We start from the raw sequence: 17,640 nt of genomic DNA, 5'->3' as shown, positions 1-17,640 counted from the left end.
TTGTGCTTAGATGAATTATTTCTTAACTTTCTTCTGATTAAGCCCCAGGCTATGTGCATGTTTTGGTGGTGGGCAGCGGCTGAGCTGCTCCGCATACACCAAACACAGCGGCCGCATCCTGCACCTGGCAGGGTCTTCTCCTCTCCAGCCCTCTTCTCGGGGCAGGGCAGGAGTGTCATGGGGGGAAGACCTTTGTTCCATGGAAAAGACCCCTCTAGTCTTGCCTGGGCAATCAGAGCAATGGGTTGAGTCTGGGTCAAATCAGTCTTGAGTTCAACATCTTAATGGAAGAGTGAGTGAGGAGACAGCCCAAGTCTTCCCCAAACCTCTGTTGGAGACCCCAATATATCTGTGAGCTTTGAAAGGGTCTGTTAAACAGACGCCGTAGGAAAGACATGTATTTCAGTGTGTTAATGTTGGGAAAAGTCAGGCATGGCTCAGAAGGTCAGAAGCTCATTTGTACCAGACTGTCTGCCTGCTGTGGAGGAAAAAAACATGAATTAAATTCCAGATAAACATACACGCTGACTGATACTTAATAACATCTCTGCCTTAAGTCTGAGGTCCATCGTGCTATATTGGCTGTTGCTCCACATTAGCTTTCATAGTACAAGAACCTGTGAATCAGGCTGCTTGATAAAAGAGGCAGTCGATAGCGCTGGGCTGCATGCAGACACCGCTTCCTTGAGCTGTGTTTGAAATTTCTCTTTAACTTTTCCCCCAGTTCTGCAGTCCCGTAAAGTAATTTTCCAGTTTTCTCACCTAGGAATAACATCCCAGGGTCACCTCTGCCATGTGTTGGGAAAATAACAGCTACCACCTCTGGAACTCGTAAATGGAGGAATTTAATTAATGAATTCTCCACGGTGCAATGCGGAGGGGGAAGTGTAAAGAAATGTGGTGCCACTCCAGTTCAGCTTTATTTAGTGCATCAGTGATTTAGTCACTGAGAGGATATAAACCAAACAAAAATTGTAAATATTTCATGCAAGTGTATTAAAAACTTCACATAAATAGGCTGAAATACATTAGCATAGGATATACCACAGTTCAGGGGACCCAAACAGACTCTAAAGGCGATGATATATTAATTAACCAGTGGAATGAAACAGAAACTAGCATGAGGCTTCTGCAGAGCTGTAAATTTTATGCAAATAAGTTAATTTTTTTTAGACAGGGAAGACGTTTTCGGAAAGATACGCTTTCTAACCGCAGATTTTACTTCCTTGTTCCGCAAGGTGTAGATGATGGGGTTTAGCAAGGGGGTCAAAATGCAGAAGACAACGTTGCTCATGACATGGACGTCAACGGGGATGTCTGCCCTGTAGGAGACGTATGCCACAGCGATGGAGGAGTAGTAAGTGCCCACCACGAGCAGGTGGGAAGTGCACGTTGAAAAAGCCTTTGCTCGTCCTTCTTTGGAGCTGATCTTTAGTACAGAGAGGATGATATGGACGTAGGAGAGGGTGACGAGCAACAGAGGGACGACCGACACCGTCATAGCGATGGAGAACCCCAAGAAATTCTGGAAATCGGCCCTGAAGTCGGAGCACGCTGCTTGAACGACTGCCAGGTGGTCACAGAAGCAGTGTCGAACCCTGGCTGCCTCCCTGAAGGCCAGCCGAGAGGTCTGCACGATGACGGGCACGGGTATCAGCAGCGCGGTTATCCAGGCGCCCGCCGCCAGCGCTGCGTTTGCTCTCCTCGTCATCCTGGCCGCGTAGCGCAGCGGGTTGCAGATGGCTTCATAGCGGTCATAAGCCATAACGACCAGGATCAGCGCCTCCGTTACCGTCAGCCCATGGAAGCTGTACATCTGCAGAAAGCAGCCCCGAAACGAGATGGTTTTAGCGTTGGCCAGGAACATGGCCAGCATCTTGGGAATGGTGGTGGTTGTGAAGAGCACGTCGAGCACGGAGAGGTTAACCAGGAAAAAGTACATGGGTTTGTGGAGTGTGCGGTCGACCACCACCACGGTGATGATTATGGCATTGCCGACCAGGATCAGCAGGTAGAACAGCAAGAAGACAAAGAAAAGGGGGGTCTGGAAATCCTGGAGAGCTGGGAAACCCACCAGGAAAAAGTCTTTAGCGGAAGCGTTGCTGCTGCAGCTCTCCATGGCGGGGCTGGTCAAAGCATCTGCAAGGACGAAGAGGATGCAAGGAAATGGGGATTGGTAACGCATCATATTACTCTGAGGATCTTTGAGAGGTTCTGCAAGGAGAACACACACTGGGGAAATCACACAGAGCTGAGCACGTCGCAGCACACAGCTCAGCCCCTCTGGTCTCTCGCCAGCAATGAAGGTGATTTGAATTATACATTGATGACGATGATCACGTCCGAGTCAGTAGAAGACATGCTCTCCAGCTCAGGACACGAAGGGCAGGACTCGTCTCACCCAGCTGTGGGTGGTCTCCATCTGCACTGCTCCTCTGGGGTCCCTTTCTGGTCCATGGGGGACGTTTTGGGGACGTGGCTCCTCTGCCCCATTCTGTGCTGAGCCCCATTGAGGCTGTGCTGAGCCCCCAATGGGGCATTCATAAAAATGCAGAATTTCTTTTGACTTCCAATTTGTTTTTTTTGGGACATAAAAACAAGGGCATTTTCAAAACTTTTTTTTTTTTTTTTGGCTGATCTAGGTCAGCATCATGTCTTTTACTATTGTAAGAAATGCTTTAGAGATTCAATAAGTTCAAAGACAATAATAAAAAACTAGAAACAAGTATCAGTCAGTGCCTTCATCTCAGATGGCCTGGCCCACACTATGTGACGGCTTTCAGCCCTTACATATCTTTATTTTACATAGTATAGCCCTACAATTACGTTATTCAAATAAGCTTGTGACACTTCCTGGATTTTTCCAGGAAACGCCAGAAGGTGCGTGCCACAGTTTTCCATTTATTTCACAGGTCTCTGTGCTTTTAAGGTTTCTGAGTTACAAGGACATTTTTCCTCTCAACAGAAATACTTCCTTGGTTGCTCATAAAGATTTAATGCCAATTAAAAAGGACTATCCTGCCCTATGAAATATGTTTGTTTGCTGTGGCAAAATAAAACACCATTTTGGAAACTTCTATCATCTTCTGCTCGAGCCACAAAACCGCTCCTTCACTTTCATAGGCACAAATTCCTGTAGAATGTATCTATTTTATCTAGTACCAGGAAAATCAAAACCAAAATAATGTTCAGAAAAAAATAAACAACCCCCACACATTAAAAAACACCCTTGTTTTCATTAGGTTTATACTAAAAAAAAAAAAAAAAAAAGAAAAAGAAGGACAAATGAAGCTTAATTAAGTTTTTGTGCCTTTTTTTGGTTTCTTTATCCCAATTTAAGAGAAGGAAAATTGGAAATATTTGTTGCTCAGCCTCAAGTAGTTGAGAGTGATGGCTGGTCTCATGCAATTTCCTAACATTATTAAATCTCTGGTAATTTTCAGATAGTTTTACCTTTCACCCAGAAAGTCATCTCCATAACCGTATAGAAGAGATCCATTTAATATTACAAATAAATAGATTTTCTACCCCATTGAGATTTAAATACAATTGATATTTTGCTTACTCTTTCCTCTCATCTAATCTACCCCTCTCCATTTCTCCTTCTCATTATTTTTTTCCAAACTGGTAAGCTCTGAGGATATAATTTGTACAAACAATGCTGTGCTATAAAAAAAAGCTACATAATATATTGCACTGAATTAAAACTGCCAGCATGTAATGTCCTTAAAATTAGCATTGATTTGAAGTTGTTTTCAGACACTGTAGATCAAATTCCCATTCTTCCGAGCCTGTTGACATATATTACAATCATATTTTTCCATCCTGGGCTCCACGAGAAAAAAGTAAATCAACACGAAACACTTAATTAGGCTGACAAAAAAATATTATCGCATTAACAGAATAACATCAGCGATAACTCACTTGCAGTTTGAAGCTATAACAAGGTCTGCCCCTTCCTTAATGTCATCCTCAGTGACAAGTGACAAACCCCACAATAAATCCGCTGGCACCGGGCGCGCTGCCCTGCTCCCAGCCCTCTCCCCAGCGATGCTCTGGGGGCTGTTTTCTTGCCTTTATTCTCCTGGTGGCCTCGATTCTCCACATTTCTTCTCCTAACAGACCTGGTTCTCCATGCTTATTCTGCTGATAGCCCCCTGAACAGATCTGAATCCCCCTGCTGCTCGCCACACTTTGCAGTGGTCGGGAATTACGCACGACAGTTTGGTGTAATTTTGTGTAATCCGGAGGAACGACGGATTTGTGTAATTTTGTGTAATCCGGAACAGCAAGGCAGGAGGTTTTGCCACCCAAAGTTCATGGTGTGGCGAAGGCGGGCTGTTGGGCTGGGGCTTGGGGCATGACCCCCGAGGGAAACAGCCTTTCGTGACCAGCTCTGGTTCAGCGCCAGCCCTTTCGATGGCATCGTCATGCTATGGAAGGCATGGAATTGGGACATCTCCCTCTCCCCCCTGCAGAACCCCCGTGCCACCACTGTAGGTCAGCGCCTGGTTCCTAATTCCCTTTGGCAGGAGCCCAAGGACCACTAGTATTTTGTTGCAGATGGGTCTGTTGGCCACCTCATGGCCTTTTTCTCTGCACTGACAGTGCAGGGAGCCTACAGACGCCACCTGCCTACACAAGGGTCCCTAACCATCCCTAAGAGAAAGCTGTTGGGTGGCAATCTGAAAGGGGTAAATCCTTCCCATCCTGTGTAAATAGGCTCTGAGGCTCTAAGGTGCCTGCAGTGCAGGATTCATCCCTGGGTGACATGCAGAAAAATAAAGATTTGATTGCATTTTTATCTTGAACGATGCACCCACCTGCACCCCAGGAGCATATAGAGACACTCCACAAAAAAACAAACCATGCCCATCTGCGCTCCTCAGACCCATCTGTTCATCCCAATTGCAGTCATGTCTTTAATACAAAAAAAGAGCTGGAGGGGTCTGCTGGTGGAGGGGTCTGGTGGGATTTCCTCCAGGCCATTTTGCCGAGGATACTCCCTGGGAGGAGAAGACAAGCCAGAATGCAGGTTTGGGATCAATCCCTTGGGTCCACCACCCTGGATCTGAACCCTTGGAGGGGAGCAGATTGGGGCAGCAGAGCATCCCTGGGGGCTTGGCAAGTGCCTGACCCTGCTGGGAGCCTGCTGGCACAAGGAGGACCTCCAGCTGGGTTTGGTTTGTGCAGCCGAGGTGGGACTGGTGCCAGGCTGAGCCAGCTGGCCTTAAACAGAACCTCTGAAATAAGCTTTTTCTGTAACGGGTGGGTTGCGTGCGTCTTTGTATCCTAGGTGTGTTTTCAGGATTATCTCGCCCCATGCCATTCGCCGCTTGTGTCATGGATAGAAACGGGGACGTGCGCACTACAGGTGTCACACCTTCTCCATCCCATTTCTGGTGGTGTCACACCTTCTCCATCCCATTTCTGGGGCTGTTATCCTGCCGTCCACCTCCTGCTCCAGGGCCCGGCCACATTTCCAAGCAGAACCCACAGAACTGTGGCTGCCTGAGTTTAGACTATGGGTAAGAAAAGTCTCCCTTCCATTTAGTCATCTGGGAGTTTAGTCCCAATACTCCTCTAAGAAAACAGGTAACCAGATGCCTCTTGCAGGGCACAGGGAGGAACTCAGTGCTGATTATAAATCATTCAAGCTGTGATCTTGTCTTGTCAGCTATGATTTAAGTTTTAATTACAAATAGCTTCAGATATACCCACAATATAAGATCCTGGGGCTATCTAAGCTCTGTTCTTTCTCAACAAATCAGTGGAAAAGCGTGTTACAGGACAACGATCCCTTCTCCAGGCCGGCAGTTTTACTGAACTGCCCAATTCTGGGAAGCACCCATGCAGTCAGGGCTAAGAGCTGCTGCAGATTTGGATGTTGTATGGTCTTGAGCATGCCAATATCTGGTGGTATCAGACATCTGCTCCCAGGACCATGGTGCTGTCACCGCCGTCGAGTGGTTGTCCCAAGTGGGGTGGCCATGGCAGGGGGAGGACAAGGAGCTTGCACCCTCCATCCCAAATGCTTATACCCTCAGCAGAGCTTGATCACACCTGGCCAGCTGTGGGGTGGGCACGCACCCTATGCTGGGGCATCAGGAGCCAACCAGGCTTCCCAAATGAGACCACGGATCCCCTTGAGGGCCAGGTCCTTCCACCTGAGAGCTTCTGACCTTCCTGGCTGGGACCCCGTGCTGGGATGGTGGAAGAGCCAAACCCCACACTGATTCAGCCCAGTTCATTGCTTACAGCCCTTAAGACTTTTCTTTTCATCGACTTTTCTCCTCCCTCCTTCCCCTTGCCCTCAGAGGTGCCCACGCTACCACCACCCATGGCCATGCTCTGCTCCTCCAGCTCCTGCACTGCTTCACCTCCAGGCTCTGTGAGTCCCACTGGGTTCCTGTGGGTTCCTGCAAACAGGACAGGTAGCCACTGTGCTCATTTCCACACATTTCCTAAATTACATGTTCCGGAGCAATTTCCCACTTGAATCTCTGATCCCATCTGAACAGATGTGGGGCCTCTGATAGCAGAGCTCCTGGGCACCCTTGTTAAAAATACTCCCGTAAGCATTCAGGAAAAGTTGCACTTCCAAACATGTTTGTTTTGAAGTTCTAATTCTTACGCTTGGGTGGCAATGCCAATGAAAACAGCACAAATTGGTCTCTCGGCGGTAGCAGCTCCTGGGGGCTTTATTGATGTTTTCCATCATAATTAATACCCAGGGCTGGTGTAATCAGGGCTTGCATGACCCGCGCTGGGGTGCACTGAAGCCTCAGGGTACCCAAGCCTCAGATTGCATGGGGGCTGGTGAGCCACAGGGTGCCTGGGGACGCTCTGGGGGTCACAAGGGGCTTAAACGCTGAAATCTGGTGGCTTCGCAGCCTTGCTGTGCTAAGAAGCTCGGGGCAACTTGGTCTATGGAGACAGGTTGTACCTTGGGCTATACTTCAAGCGCAGCATGGAGACGTGAGGTCTCAGCTGTGGGTTTGAGCCTAGAGCTGTGGGAACATGCTTTTCCATAGGTTGGTTGTCACCCAAACCCACATAATGCACATTTTGGCAAATGGCTGAATTTCACATGCAAAACAACCTACAGGTGTGTAGAATCGTCATAGAGTCATAGAATGGCTTGGGTTGGAAGGGGCCTTAAAGACCATTGTAGTGGGTCCAACCATGCAAGTCCAATTCCCTGCCATGGGTGGGGATGCCACCCACTAGATCAGGTTGGTCAAGGCCCCATCCAACCTGGCCTTGAACACCTTCAGGGATGGGGCATCCACAGCTTCTCTGGGCAACCTGTGCCAGGGCCTCACCACCCTCTGAGTGAAGGATTTCCTCCTAATGTCTAGTCTAAATCTATCTTCTTTAAGTTTAAGACCATTTCCCCTTGTCTTATCATTATCTACCCAAGTAAAGAGTCCCTCTCCATTCTTCTTATAAGACCACTTTAAGTACTGAAAGGCCACAATGAGGTCTCCCCTGAGCCGCCTTTCCTCCAGGTTGAACATCCTCAGCTCTCTCAGTCTTCACAGGAGAGGTGCTCCAGCCCCTTGATCATCCACATGGCCTCCTCTGGACCCACTCTCACAGCCCCACACCCTTCTTGTGCTGGGGGCCTCAGACCTGGAAGCAGCACTCCAAGTGGGGCCTCACGAGGGCAGAGCAGAGGGGCACAATCCCCTCCCTCCCCTGCTGCCACCCCTCTGGTGATGCAGCCCAGGACGCAGTTGCCCTTCTGGGCTGCAGGCACACACTGCCGGCTCACGTCAAGCTTTTCGTCCCCCAGAACCCCCAAGTCCTTCTCTGCAGGGCTGCTCTCAGTGAGTTCTTCCCCCAGTCTGTGCTCATGTCTGGGATTGCCCTGGCTCAGGTGCAGCACCTTGCACTCAGACTTGTTGAACCTCATGAGGTTCACCTGGGCCCACTTCTCCAGCCTGTCCAGGTCCCTCTGGATGGCATCCCTTCCTTCTGGTGTATTGACTGCACTGCTCAGCTTGGTGTCATCTGCAAACTTCTGAGGGTGCACTCGATCCCATCATCTATGTCAACGATAAAGATATTAAACAGTACCGGTCCCAAGACAGACCCCTGAGGTACACCACTCGTCACCGGCCTCCACCTGGACATGGAGCCATTGACCACCACTCTCTGGGTGAGACCTTCAAGCCAACTCCTTATCCACTGAATGGTCCACCCACTGAATCCAAATCTCTCCAATTTGAAGACCAGGATGTCATATGGGAGCTTGTCAAAGGCCTTACAGTTGTCCAAGTAGATGACATCAGTCAGTCTTCCCTTGTTAACTGATGCAGTCACTCCATCACAGAAGGCCACTTGATCAGTCAGGCATGATTTACCCTCGGTGAAGCCATGCTGGCTGTCCTGGATCATCTCTTTGTCTTGCATGTGCCTTGACATTGCTTCCAGAAGGACCTGTTCCATGACGTTCCCAGGCACAGAGGTGAGGCTCACTGGTCTGTAGTTCCCTGGCTTCTCCTTTCTACCCTTTTTAAAAATGGGAGTGATGTTTCCCTTCTTCCAGTCACTGGGGACTTCACCTGACTGCCAGGACTTTTCAAATATGATGGAGATAGGCTTGGCGACTCCATCAGTCAGTTCCCTCAGGACCCTGGGATGCATGGCGTCAGGCCCCAAAGCCCTGTAGTTGTTAAGTTGCATCAGGAGGTCCCAAACTTGCTCTTCACTTACAGTGGGAGGGACTCTGCTCCCCCAGCCCTCGCCTAGAGTTTTGGGGACTCAAGAGACATGGGAAGCCTGACCACCAGTGAAGACCAAGGCAAAGAAGTTGTTAAGTACTTCTGCCTTCTCCATATCTATTGTTACCAGTCCTCCATCTTCATTTGTCAGAGGCAATACACTCTCCCTAGTCTTTCTTTTGCGGCCAATGTACCTGGAGAAAACCTTCTTGTTATTCTTCGCATCCCTCACCAAGTTTAGCTCTGTCAGTACCTTGGCTTTCCTCATCCCGTCCCTGCACATCAGGACAGCATTTCTGTACTTTTGCCAGGGCACATGGGCCTGTTTCCACCATCTGTGCATTTCCTTCTTTTGCCTAAGTTTGACCAGCAGGTCCTTGTTCAGCCATGCCGGTTTCCTACCTTCCCTGCTTGATTTATTGCATATGGGAATAGAAAGGTCCTGCACTCTGAGGAAAATATCCCTAAAGAGTTGCCAGCTCCAATCAGACCCTCTGTCCCTAAGGACTGTGTCCCATGGGATCGCGTACACTTATTCTTTGAAGTTGGCTCTTCTGAAGTTCAGAGTGCTTGAAATCCCCCAGGAGGATGAGAGCCCATGAGCACGATGCTTCTTGTAGCTGGAGCAAGAAGGCCTCATCTGCAGGCTCCCTTTTTTGTTGGGTGCCTGTAGTAGACCCCAACCACAAAATGTCCTTTGTTGGTCTTTAATTTTTACCCACAGGCTCTCATCCTGCTCGTGGCTGTTTCTCAGAGGGAATTCTTCACAACCTATCCATTTCTTAACGTAGAGGGCAACATCTCCACCTTTCCCTCCCTGCCTGTCTCTCCTGTAAAGCTTGCAGCCCTCTGTTCCAGTGCTCCAGCTGTGTGATTTGTCCCACCATGTTTCCGTGACAGTCATTAGATCATAGTTTTCTAATTGCTTCCAACTCCTCTTGCTTGTTTCCCATGCTGCATGCATCGGTATAGAGGCCCTTCATCTAGGCTATGGGCCACATCACCTTTTTAGAGGAGTCCTTCCTAATTCCTATGGGACAATTCACAGGTGTTTCCCTGCTGTTTCCTAAAGTATTGGCATTCAGTGGTTCTTCTGAGTCACTTAGAGGCACATCCCCTTTCCCTGCTGCATCTAGTTTAAAGCTCTGCTAATTAGTCTGGCCAGCTTGCTGTCCCAAACCCTCTTGCCCCACTTGTTCATGTGCTTCCCACCCCGTGTCAGCATGCCTGGAGTCTCAAAAGCCTGCCTGAGATCACAGAACCCAAGACCCCGAGCATGGCACCAGCTGCACAACCAGGCATTCACGTATGCCACCTCCTCCTCGGGTCCCAGTCTCCAACTGGGAGGCTTGAGGAGAACACTGGTCGTGCTCCTGATCCCTTCAGCATCTTTCCAGTGGACATAAAGTCGCTTCGGTTTTTCCAAGTCTCCTTGTCATGGCCTCAGCTGTCCCTACATGAAAGAGCAGGAACATGTGATAGTTCTCTGGCTTGACCAAGCTCGGCAGCCTCTTCGAGATGTCACAAGCAGGAGATTTGCACTTCAGCGAAGTGGCCACAGGTGGATGGAAAAGATCAGCTCTGCAGACGTGGGAAGCCGTCCCAGAGCCACTTCTTGTTTTCCTGTGTCAGAGAGACTGCTGTGCCCTGCGAATGTCCCAGGCTAGCACAATGAGTACATTAATTCTACTTCTGACTTGCTGGAAACACCTTCCTTTTCACATATAGGCCAGGTTTAGAGAGAAAAGATGGGGTTTGAGTGCCAGCTCTGCATCCACCTCGGCTTCATCCCTGCTCAGGCTGGGAGGGATCCTATATGGGAGCGAGCAGTGCTTTTGGAATAACAAACTCGACCTGCCCCATTTTAAGAGACCCCTGACCACACCACAGGCTTCAAACGTCAGAATTTCTGGGCAGGGAAATGCTCGTTTCTCTTCATGCACATGAAATGCCAGTCAGCTACTCAATTCCCCCCCCCAAGCATGCACAATTGATTCCTAATAAAGCAGATAAATAAAGGGAGATTAATAAAAGGATATGCTGTGAACAAGGTGACTGACACGGCTAATAAGCTGCAGATCTAAACAGTGTTTGGATGCCACATGAATGCGTTTCCCTAAAGCACATGGATTCTGTATAAATCTCTCATCTCAAGTTATTACAGGCAGAAGGGCAGAGGGGTGTCAGGGCAGGATGAGGATGAAGCCATCCTCCCCACTGCAGGGCTGAGGCCAGCAGAAAGCCGGGATGTGCCTGAGGCCAGCAGTGGGTCTGTGCCACAAGTGAGGGTGTAGTTCAGGTCCTGGAACACCCATGCCAGTGATAATGCTGTGGTTAGGTGGGCTTAAATCAATGGAAAATGCTATATGACATCTGCATATGGGAGCAGGCTGTTACGGGGGGGTGACGTGGGGTGCTCTGAGGGGTCCCACAAATGCTGGGCCCTCTGCTATGCCAGGAGGGGCCCCATGGCCAACCTGCACGGAGAACAGCCTTCAGCCACCCACCTGCATTGCCACGACACCAAAACCCAGAGCAGAGCCAGCACAGTGCAGCTCTGTAGGCTGCAGACCTACTTGGGACCTTGTTAAACTGGGTGCTTGTGGGGTGGGACACGGTGGGGACCCCGCTCAAGGTGCAGTGCTCACTTGTGCCAAGCTCTGCCCAGCTGTTGGGTCACTCTTTTTGCCTAGCTCAGGTTTTCAGGTGAATTTTTTTTTATTATTATTATTTTTTATTTATTTTTTATTTCCTCCCCTTGCCCAGGGGTGGGCACAGAGATGAAATTAGTCCAGGGGTGCTCTGGAGAGCTGCAGCTGGAGGATGCTCGGGCTCAGGGCCCTGGGACTTGGCTGGCTGCTCGCAGTGCAAGGAGCTTCCCCCTTCCCTGCTCTAACACTGCCACCTCGCTGCGCAGCTGGACACGGCTCCCAGCGTCCCCAGCACCACTCCTCTTTGCTCGCAGTGGAGGAGGTTGTCTGTCCATCCATCCTTCCATCCATCCATCTGTCCATCCATCCGTCCTGAGCTGCAGTGGTAGCCACCAGCTGACTGCTCCATCACAGCCCCTTGCGTTCCCACCAGCTTTCCAGCAGGCGAACAGCCCCCAGCTACTTATTTCTGGGGGACGCACAGCCCAAGGGACTGGCAAATCCCTCATCTCAGGTGGTGCTCAGGTGGATTTGTGATTTACGTTGGGCTGTGACTCCATTTTATACCCTCTTAATACTCCCTAGTGCAGTGCTAGGAGACAAGAAAGGATGCGGGAAAGAGCTGGGGACGAAGTCATCACAGCCATGCCTGGGGAATGTACCTGGAGGTGGAAAACTCCACATGGCTGGGTGAATCCCAGCCCTACCATGAGATGTGGGCAGGTCAGGGCTCTGCAAACCCCATGTTCAACGCCTATGTTCATACCGTGACTCCGGGGACACCCAAAAAGCTGCCAGGAGATGCTGCAAAGCAAAAAGAGGAGGTGGCGCTTCATGTGGCATCCCTTCCCTCCACGAAACTCCCTCCTGTGGGGTGCTGTGAGTGCAGAAAAGCTGACATACATTCAAGGAAGGACTTGGGAGACAAATTCTGGAGGGTTTCTAAACATCTGAAGCCATTCCTGACCCCGGGGAGCACTGAGATGTGGATGGTTGTCCTCCCAGGGCTGCTGTGGGGCCACCTCATGGGCAAGGCAGGCTGCTGGCCCTCTGGATAGGGGTGCCCCTTCTCCAATTGCTCCTGAAGCCTTTGAGAAATCCTGGCAAAAAGGTCAAATTCCCTACTTTGAGGCTGTCCCCTGTCTTGCTGCTGAGGCAGGAGCTGTTGGGGGGCACTCGGCAGCTGGCTGAGCATCGCAGTGACACCATCCCTTCTTATCCCAGTGACACTGCTCCTTCTCAGCTTGCCCTGGCAGGGCTCCCTCCAAAACGAGCCTCAGCCAATTTTACAATATTGAGGTTATCTAGGCACCCCCTAACCTCCTCTTACACCGCTTTAAGGCTCTGCGCACTCCCCTTCATCGCGGGTGTCTGCCTTGCTCGCAGCTGCGGCGACCTTTCGCTGAGCAGTGATGTGCACAACCTTTTGTCAGCCCAGGCTGGCACTGCCACCACAGAGCAGCCGAGACGTCCCTGCTGTGCCTCTGGCCTCCCATGCACTGCACCAGTGCCCATCCTCACTGGCTGCATCTCCCCCAGGTGCTCACACTGCCCTTCGGTAGCCCCTCTGCTCTGTGTTTCCTTCCTTCCTTGAGACCAAGGAGCCACAGCACCCTCATAATGCTTCCCTCCCATCCCTTCAGCTGAAAATCCCCCGTTTCTGTAAGCTCCAGCTTCCCATAAGAGCTTCCTCCACCTGGTCCCACACGACAGCATTCATTTTCCTCTCCCGTCTCCTCCAGGCTTGCAGCCAAACTCCCCCCGTGGTCTGAATCTCCAAATAAAAAACACCTCCGTGGTAGTAGAGAAAGCATCACGCTCCTCTCTCGCTCCAGTCCTTCCCAGAAAAGTTATTCATTCTTTAAAATTAATATTCTAGTTACCCAGACAACTGTGTGTTTCTGGTGGGGCTGCGCTCAGGCTTCCAGCTCATCCTATTTCTCAGCACCCTTCTTGCATGATCATGCAGGTGGGCTCAGTGGCCCAGCACCATCTGCAGTCCACTTTTCTACCCCTCTAGGGCTAAACCTGCCCCTGCGTGGCTGTGGGCCCTTGTCTGGTCCCTCCCTGCCTGCTGCCTCTGCTCCTCGCTCGGAATTGTTGGTGGAAGCCAGCGAGCCTCCCTGCAGGGACCTGCTCCTCACGTCCCCACCAGCCACCTCCCTGCCCACACCTCTGCCAGGACAGAGCACATCCAGGACCATTTTTGTTCTTGTTGGGTTCTGCAGGTGGTGAAATGGTAAAAACAAACAAACAAACAAAAAACAAGAACAAAAACACCTTTAACCTGCAGCATCCAGCTTTGGGGAAACCCTGCTTGGGGTCCTGGAGAGGCTCTGCCTTCCCGTGTCCTTGCAGCATCGCTCTCCCATTTCAGCCACCTCTGTGGCGTTGCAGAGAGCAAAATCCCTGAGCTCTTTTGTCAGCTGAGGGTTTTCATATCTCATTTACTTCTAGGGCTGCTTGGTCCCACAGAGTTTCAACCGAAATTTTCCCAAATGGACTTTTCTGTTGTAATGTCAAAGTTATTTTTAAATCACCTTGCCCAAGCAGTGCGCCTCTCCTTGCTGGCCCCCACAGCCTCGCTGTCCTTCCCAGTGACTTTTCCTTTAGAGAAACCAACCAAAATTATTTCTCACCCCTTTAGGTTTGGCTGCGTCTGGGCTCTGTGGGATTACGTTTCAATTGTGAGGTGATAGCAAACATCTTCAAAAAAAAAAAAATAGGGTGGAAAAGTGTGAGGATAGTGGTGCAAATGGGAAAAATGCAGTGGTTTATCAGAGCTATCATAACATTTGGGTGCATAGCAATTTATTTAGCCTGCTCTAGTAAAGACAAAATGTATTATTATTCAGATAACTCTGAGGGCTGATAAAGGAACAGCTCGGAGGGTTTCTGTATAAATCCATGTGAAGTCTCACTTCAATAACAGCTGCAAATTACAAATGCTTCCAAGAAGCAGGAAGCCTTTCAATTATTAAGCACCCAGCAGTGCCCACGTTGGGCTCGGCTGCGCAGTCTGGCTCGGTGACTAATTACTTTTCAGTAAGATCCTCCTTCTTAGGAGAAACTCCCCCCTCTGCATAGTGTTGCTGTTGGCGTTCAGGTCATTAGAAGCAATTAAGACTAATTCTGAGCCCGCAGGGACGGGAAGGGTTTAGGGAATGGCATGCGAGGGCAGGACCTCTCCCCACAAGGTTTGGAGAAAGCTGCCCCTGGCCGGCATGGACAGGGAGCTGTTCCCATAGATCACTGCCCTGCTCCCACTGCTGCTAGAGAGCATCTCCTTGCAGCCTCCGTGGGAAACCTAGAGCCTGTGTGGACAATGAGGGGGACCTATGGGCATTGCCAAGCACCTTCTGCACCTGGGAGCTATGCTGAAAGGATGGAGAGTGTAAGTGCTCACCCAGCTGACATCCTCCATGAAGAAAGACCTTGTTTTCCACCATGCTCAGGCTTGTGTGATGCATTTCATAAAAGAAAAGAAAATAGAAAAGCAGATGTTTCTCAGCACTCTGTGCATATTTGGGTTTTAGCTACTTGCCTCTATATCTTGACCTCAGGTCTCCTAAGTAACACCTCGCACTCAGACATGGCGAGGGGTGGAAATCTGGACCGGATGGTGGAGCACCATGACTTGCAACCTGTTTTCCTAGCTGAATTACAAAGGTGCTCAGTGCTGTGGCCTCTGCCCATAAATCACAGCCTCTCTGGCGCTGCGTCCCCGAGGAGCGAAGCGCATAATAGACTTGAAACACTTGGATGAGCAAACCTTGTGCAATTATGCAGCAACACAAATGCTCTCGGCTCAGGCAGCCACTGAGCGCCACGTTAATCCCCAGCTGGATTATTCCTTCTGTGTTATTCATAAAAACATTCTTGTATTTTGAAAGATTTTCCAAGACCGAAGGCATGTCACACATTGCAGGCAGAGCTGTTCCGAAGCAGTGACAAAGCAGAGGTTACACCCAGTGGCTGTTTCTGAAAAACAGAATGGGGGAAAGTTGCACTTTTCCCTTTCTCTTGCTTTCCTCTTTTCCCAGTGCAGGATTTCTCTCTGCCCTTTCCTAGCTATTCCTATGGATGTTGAAACCTCCTCTGTCACAATTTGTTCCCTTGTGTGTCTCTGTAGCACCGATCATTCATGAGAATCCAAATTTCAGTTGAATATAAGCCTTGAGATTTCCCTCCTCTGCTCCTATGGAAGAATTTCAGGATGAATGCAATCGGCAGGATAATGAGGATATTTCTCCTTGCACTTGCACAGCCCACAAGATTCCTCTTTAGGACAGAAAGGAAAGTCCCTTGGTCGAGGGACAGGAACCACGAGTTCAGCCTCTGTTTTTCCTTCAGGTCCTTGCCTTGCTGAGCTCGGAGGGTGCTGCAGGGGCAGGACGGGGACAGGGAGCTGCCCTCAGGAGGATGCTGGCCACGCAGGCTGGATCCCAGCCCTGCAAACAGTTCCTGCAGCATTCAAAATAGTTCTTTGGGAGTTTGGCTGGCTCTCTAAGAGATGTCAGCAAAGCCCAGAGGTAAAGTCCCAGCCCTAAAATCCAGATTTTTTGCCTAACCCCAAGTCTGGAAAAGGACCAGCCTCCTCCCCACAAGAACTGAATCCCATTGCCAGTGTGGGAAATCTTCCGCCTTTGTATCTTGGGCCCAGAGCAGAGTCAGAGCAACCAGCAGAGCCAGGCAGCTGCAGGCTTACCCATGTAGCTGCTTCCAGGCTGTGAGCCCTTTGGAAAAGCCCAATTTCTTCATCTGTGGGCATTTGTAATCTCAGACACATGACATTTTACAGCCTCTTTGCACGAGATAAGTACTTCTATTGCTTGCTGCTCACTGGTTTTAATTGTTCCGAGGAATCATCCCTCCACCACATCCTCCAGAGAGTTTAACACCATTGAACCGACCGTAATGAGACCTTTTATTTCCTTTTCTTCAAACATTTCACGTAGCCTTTACAGGTCTTATTCGATATGGATTTCCTAGTGCTTGGCTTTCGGAAGGATTTACCCTTTTCGCTTCCATGCTGTGCACTCACGGCCTGTAAAGCGACGTGTGCCCGACTTTCTGGAGGCAGAAGGCATGAAGCTGAGCGAGCTGCAGGAAGGCTCCTGGTCGGAGAGCGGCAGCAGTGGGCAGGAGATGGCCCCGTGCTGCAGCCGCAGGGCTGGCGCACCTGCAGGGATGCTCCAGCTTCAAGGCACCCAGGGGCTTTTTTTTTTTCCAGCATCCCTTCCCTGCACAGCACCATGTGAATTTGCAGCCCGAGGTGTGAGAAGTGATCTGCAGCCAAGAGCACAGGCTCAGAGAAGCATCTCAGTGAAGCTGCATTTTTATTTGTGATTGCAACGGTGGGCGTCCTGCAAGCAGGAGCGCGCAGAAGTGTACCATAACCTTATCTCCCCTATTGCTTGATTCCTCCCCTCCTTTCTCATGCAGGGGACCATGCAACACGCAGAGGGGTGCAGAATCAGACCCTGAGAGTTTGCAGCCAGCGGTGTTTATTCCCTTAGAGCCAAAAGCCCCTTTGGCTTCCCAGAGCTCAGCGCTCTGCCGGGGTCTGCTTGCACCCCATAAGGGCACCATGCTAGGGACACGATGCACATCTCCAGCCGGGGGTGTCCCAGCAAATGGCCATGCTCTGGGGTGCAGCAGCAGCCCGAGCCCTTGCAAAACTTGCTGCGGCTCACGCCAGCTAGAGAGAGGTGCTGAGCAAGAGGAATCAATAGATGGTGCTCTTCTTTTGTGCAACGCCGCAGCGCGGGGCTGCAGGCAGGGGTATCCACCTCCGGGCATGGGGTTGAGACCCCCGTGCTGATTTGGGTGCCTGCCCCTTGCTGCTTCACAGCTGAGCCTCCTCTACCCTCCCATCCAGGAGCTCCGGCCCCAAATTAACCACATTTTGTGGGTCCTAGGGGGCTGCCTGTGCCCTCTGCAAAGATTCTCTGGAAAGATAGGACTTATGCAGCTGTGAAATATTAATACTTTTCTTTTCTTTTTTTTTTTTTTAAGATCTAATAACTCCTTCCTGAGAGATCGCAGAGCCCATGAGAGCTGATAAAGTTTATTTTCTCTGCAGTGCATTATCTGCCTGATGCAGCCCTGCCTGGGAGGACAGCTCAGGGTCACTTGGGCGAGGAGTATTTCTGAACGCACCAATTCGGCTGTCTCCTACTGAGCAAAATGTATCTCTGCTGATAGGGCTAATGAGGCGGGCGTTTAATTATTATTTAATGAGCTTTTGCACGGACAGC

General features: G+C 50.2%; 1 protein-coding gene across 1 annotated transcript; it reads right to left on the bottom strand.

The window, feature by feature from the left end:
* Positions 1 to 1,159: 1,159 nt before the first annotated feature.
* Positions 1,160 to 3,478, bottom strand: LOC126913504 (olfactory receptor 2AT4). Its single transcript, XM_050714029.1, has 2 exons — positions 3,454 to 3,478; positions 1,160 to 2,214 (listed from the first exon to the last, which is right to left on the bottom strand). The coding sequence occupies exons 1-2, from the start codon at positions 3,476 to 3,478 to the stop codon at positions 1,160 to 1,162; spliced, it is 1,080 nt and encodes a 359-aa protein (XP_050569986.1).
* Between the last annotated feature and the right edge of the window lie 14,162 nt (positions 3,479 to 17,640).

The sequence above is a fragment of the Cygnus atratus genome, chromosome 1 (assembly GCF_013377495.2).
Source record: "Cygnus atratus isolate AKBS03 ecotype Queensland, Australia chromosome 1, CAtr_DNAZoo_HiC_assembly, whole genome shotgun sequence".
NCBI lineage: Eukaryota > Metazoa > Chordata > Aves > Anseriformes > Anatidae > Cygnus > Cygnus atratus.
The sequence above is the reverse complement of the archived record's forward strand: the minus strand, read 5'-3'. Positions and strand labels throughout refer to the sequence as shown.

Bases quoted from the DNA above. Each gene is read 5' to 3' on its own strand.
- LOC126913504 (XM_050714029.1), bottom strand. From the start codon at position 3,478: ATGGAGATGACTTTCTGGGTGAAAG. The intron at 2,215-3,453 runs GTAAAACTATCT...TTCTCCTTGCAG, and splicing joins GATGACTTTCTGGGTGAAAG to AACCTCTCAAAGATCCTCAG.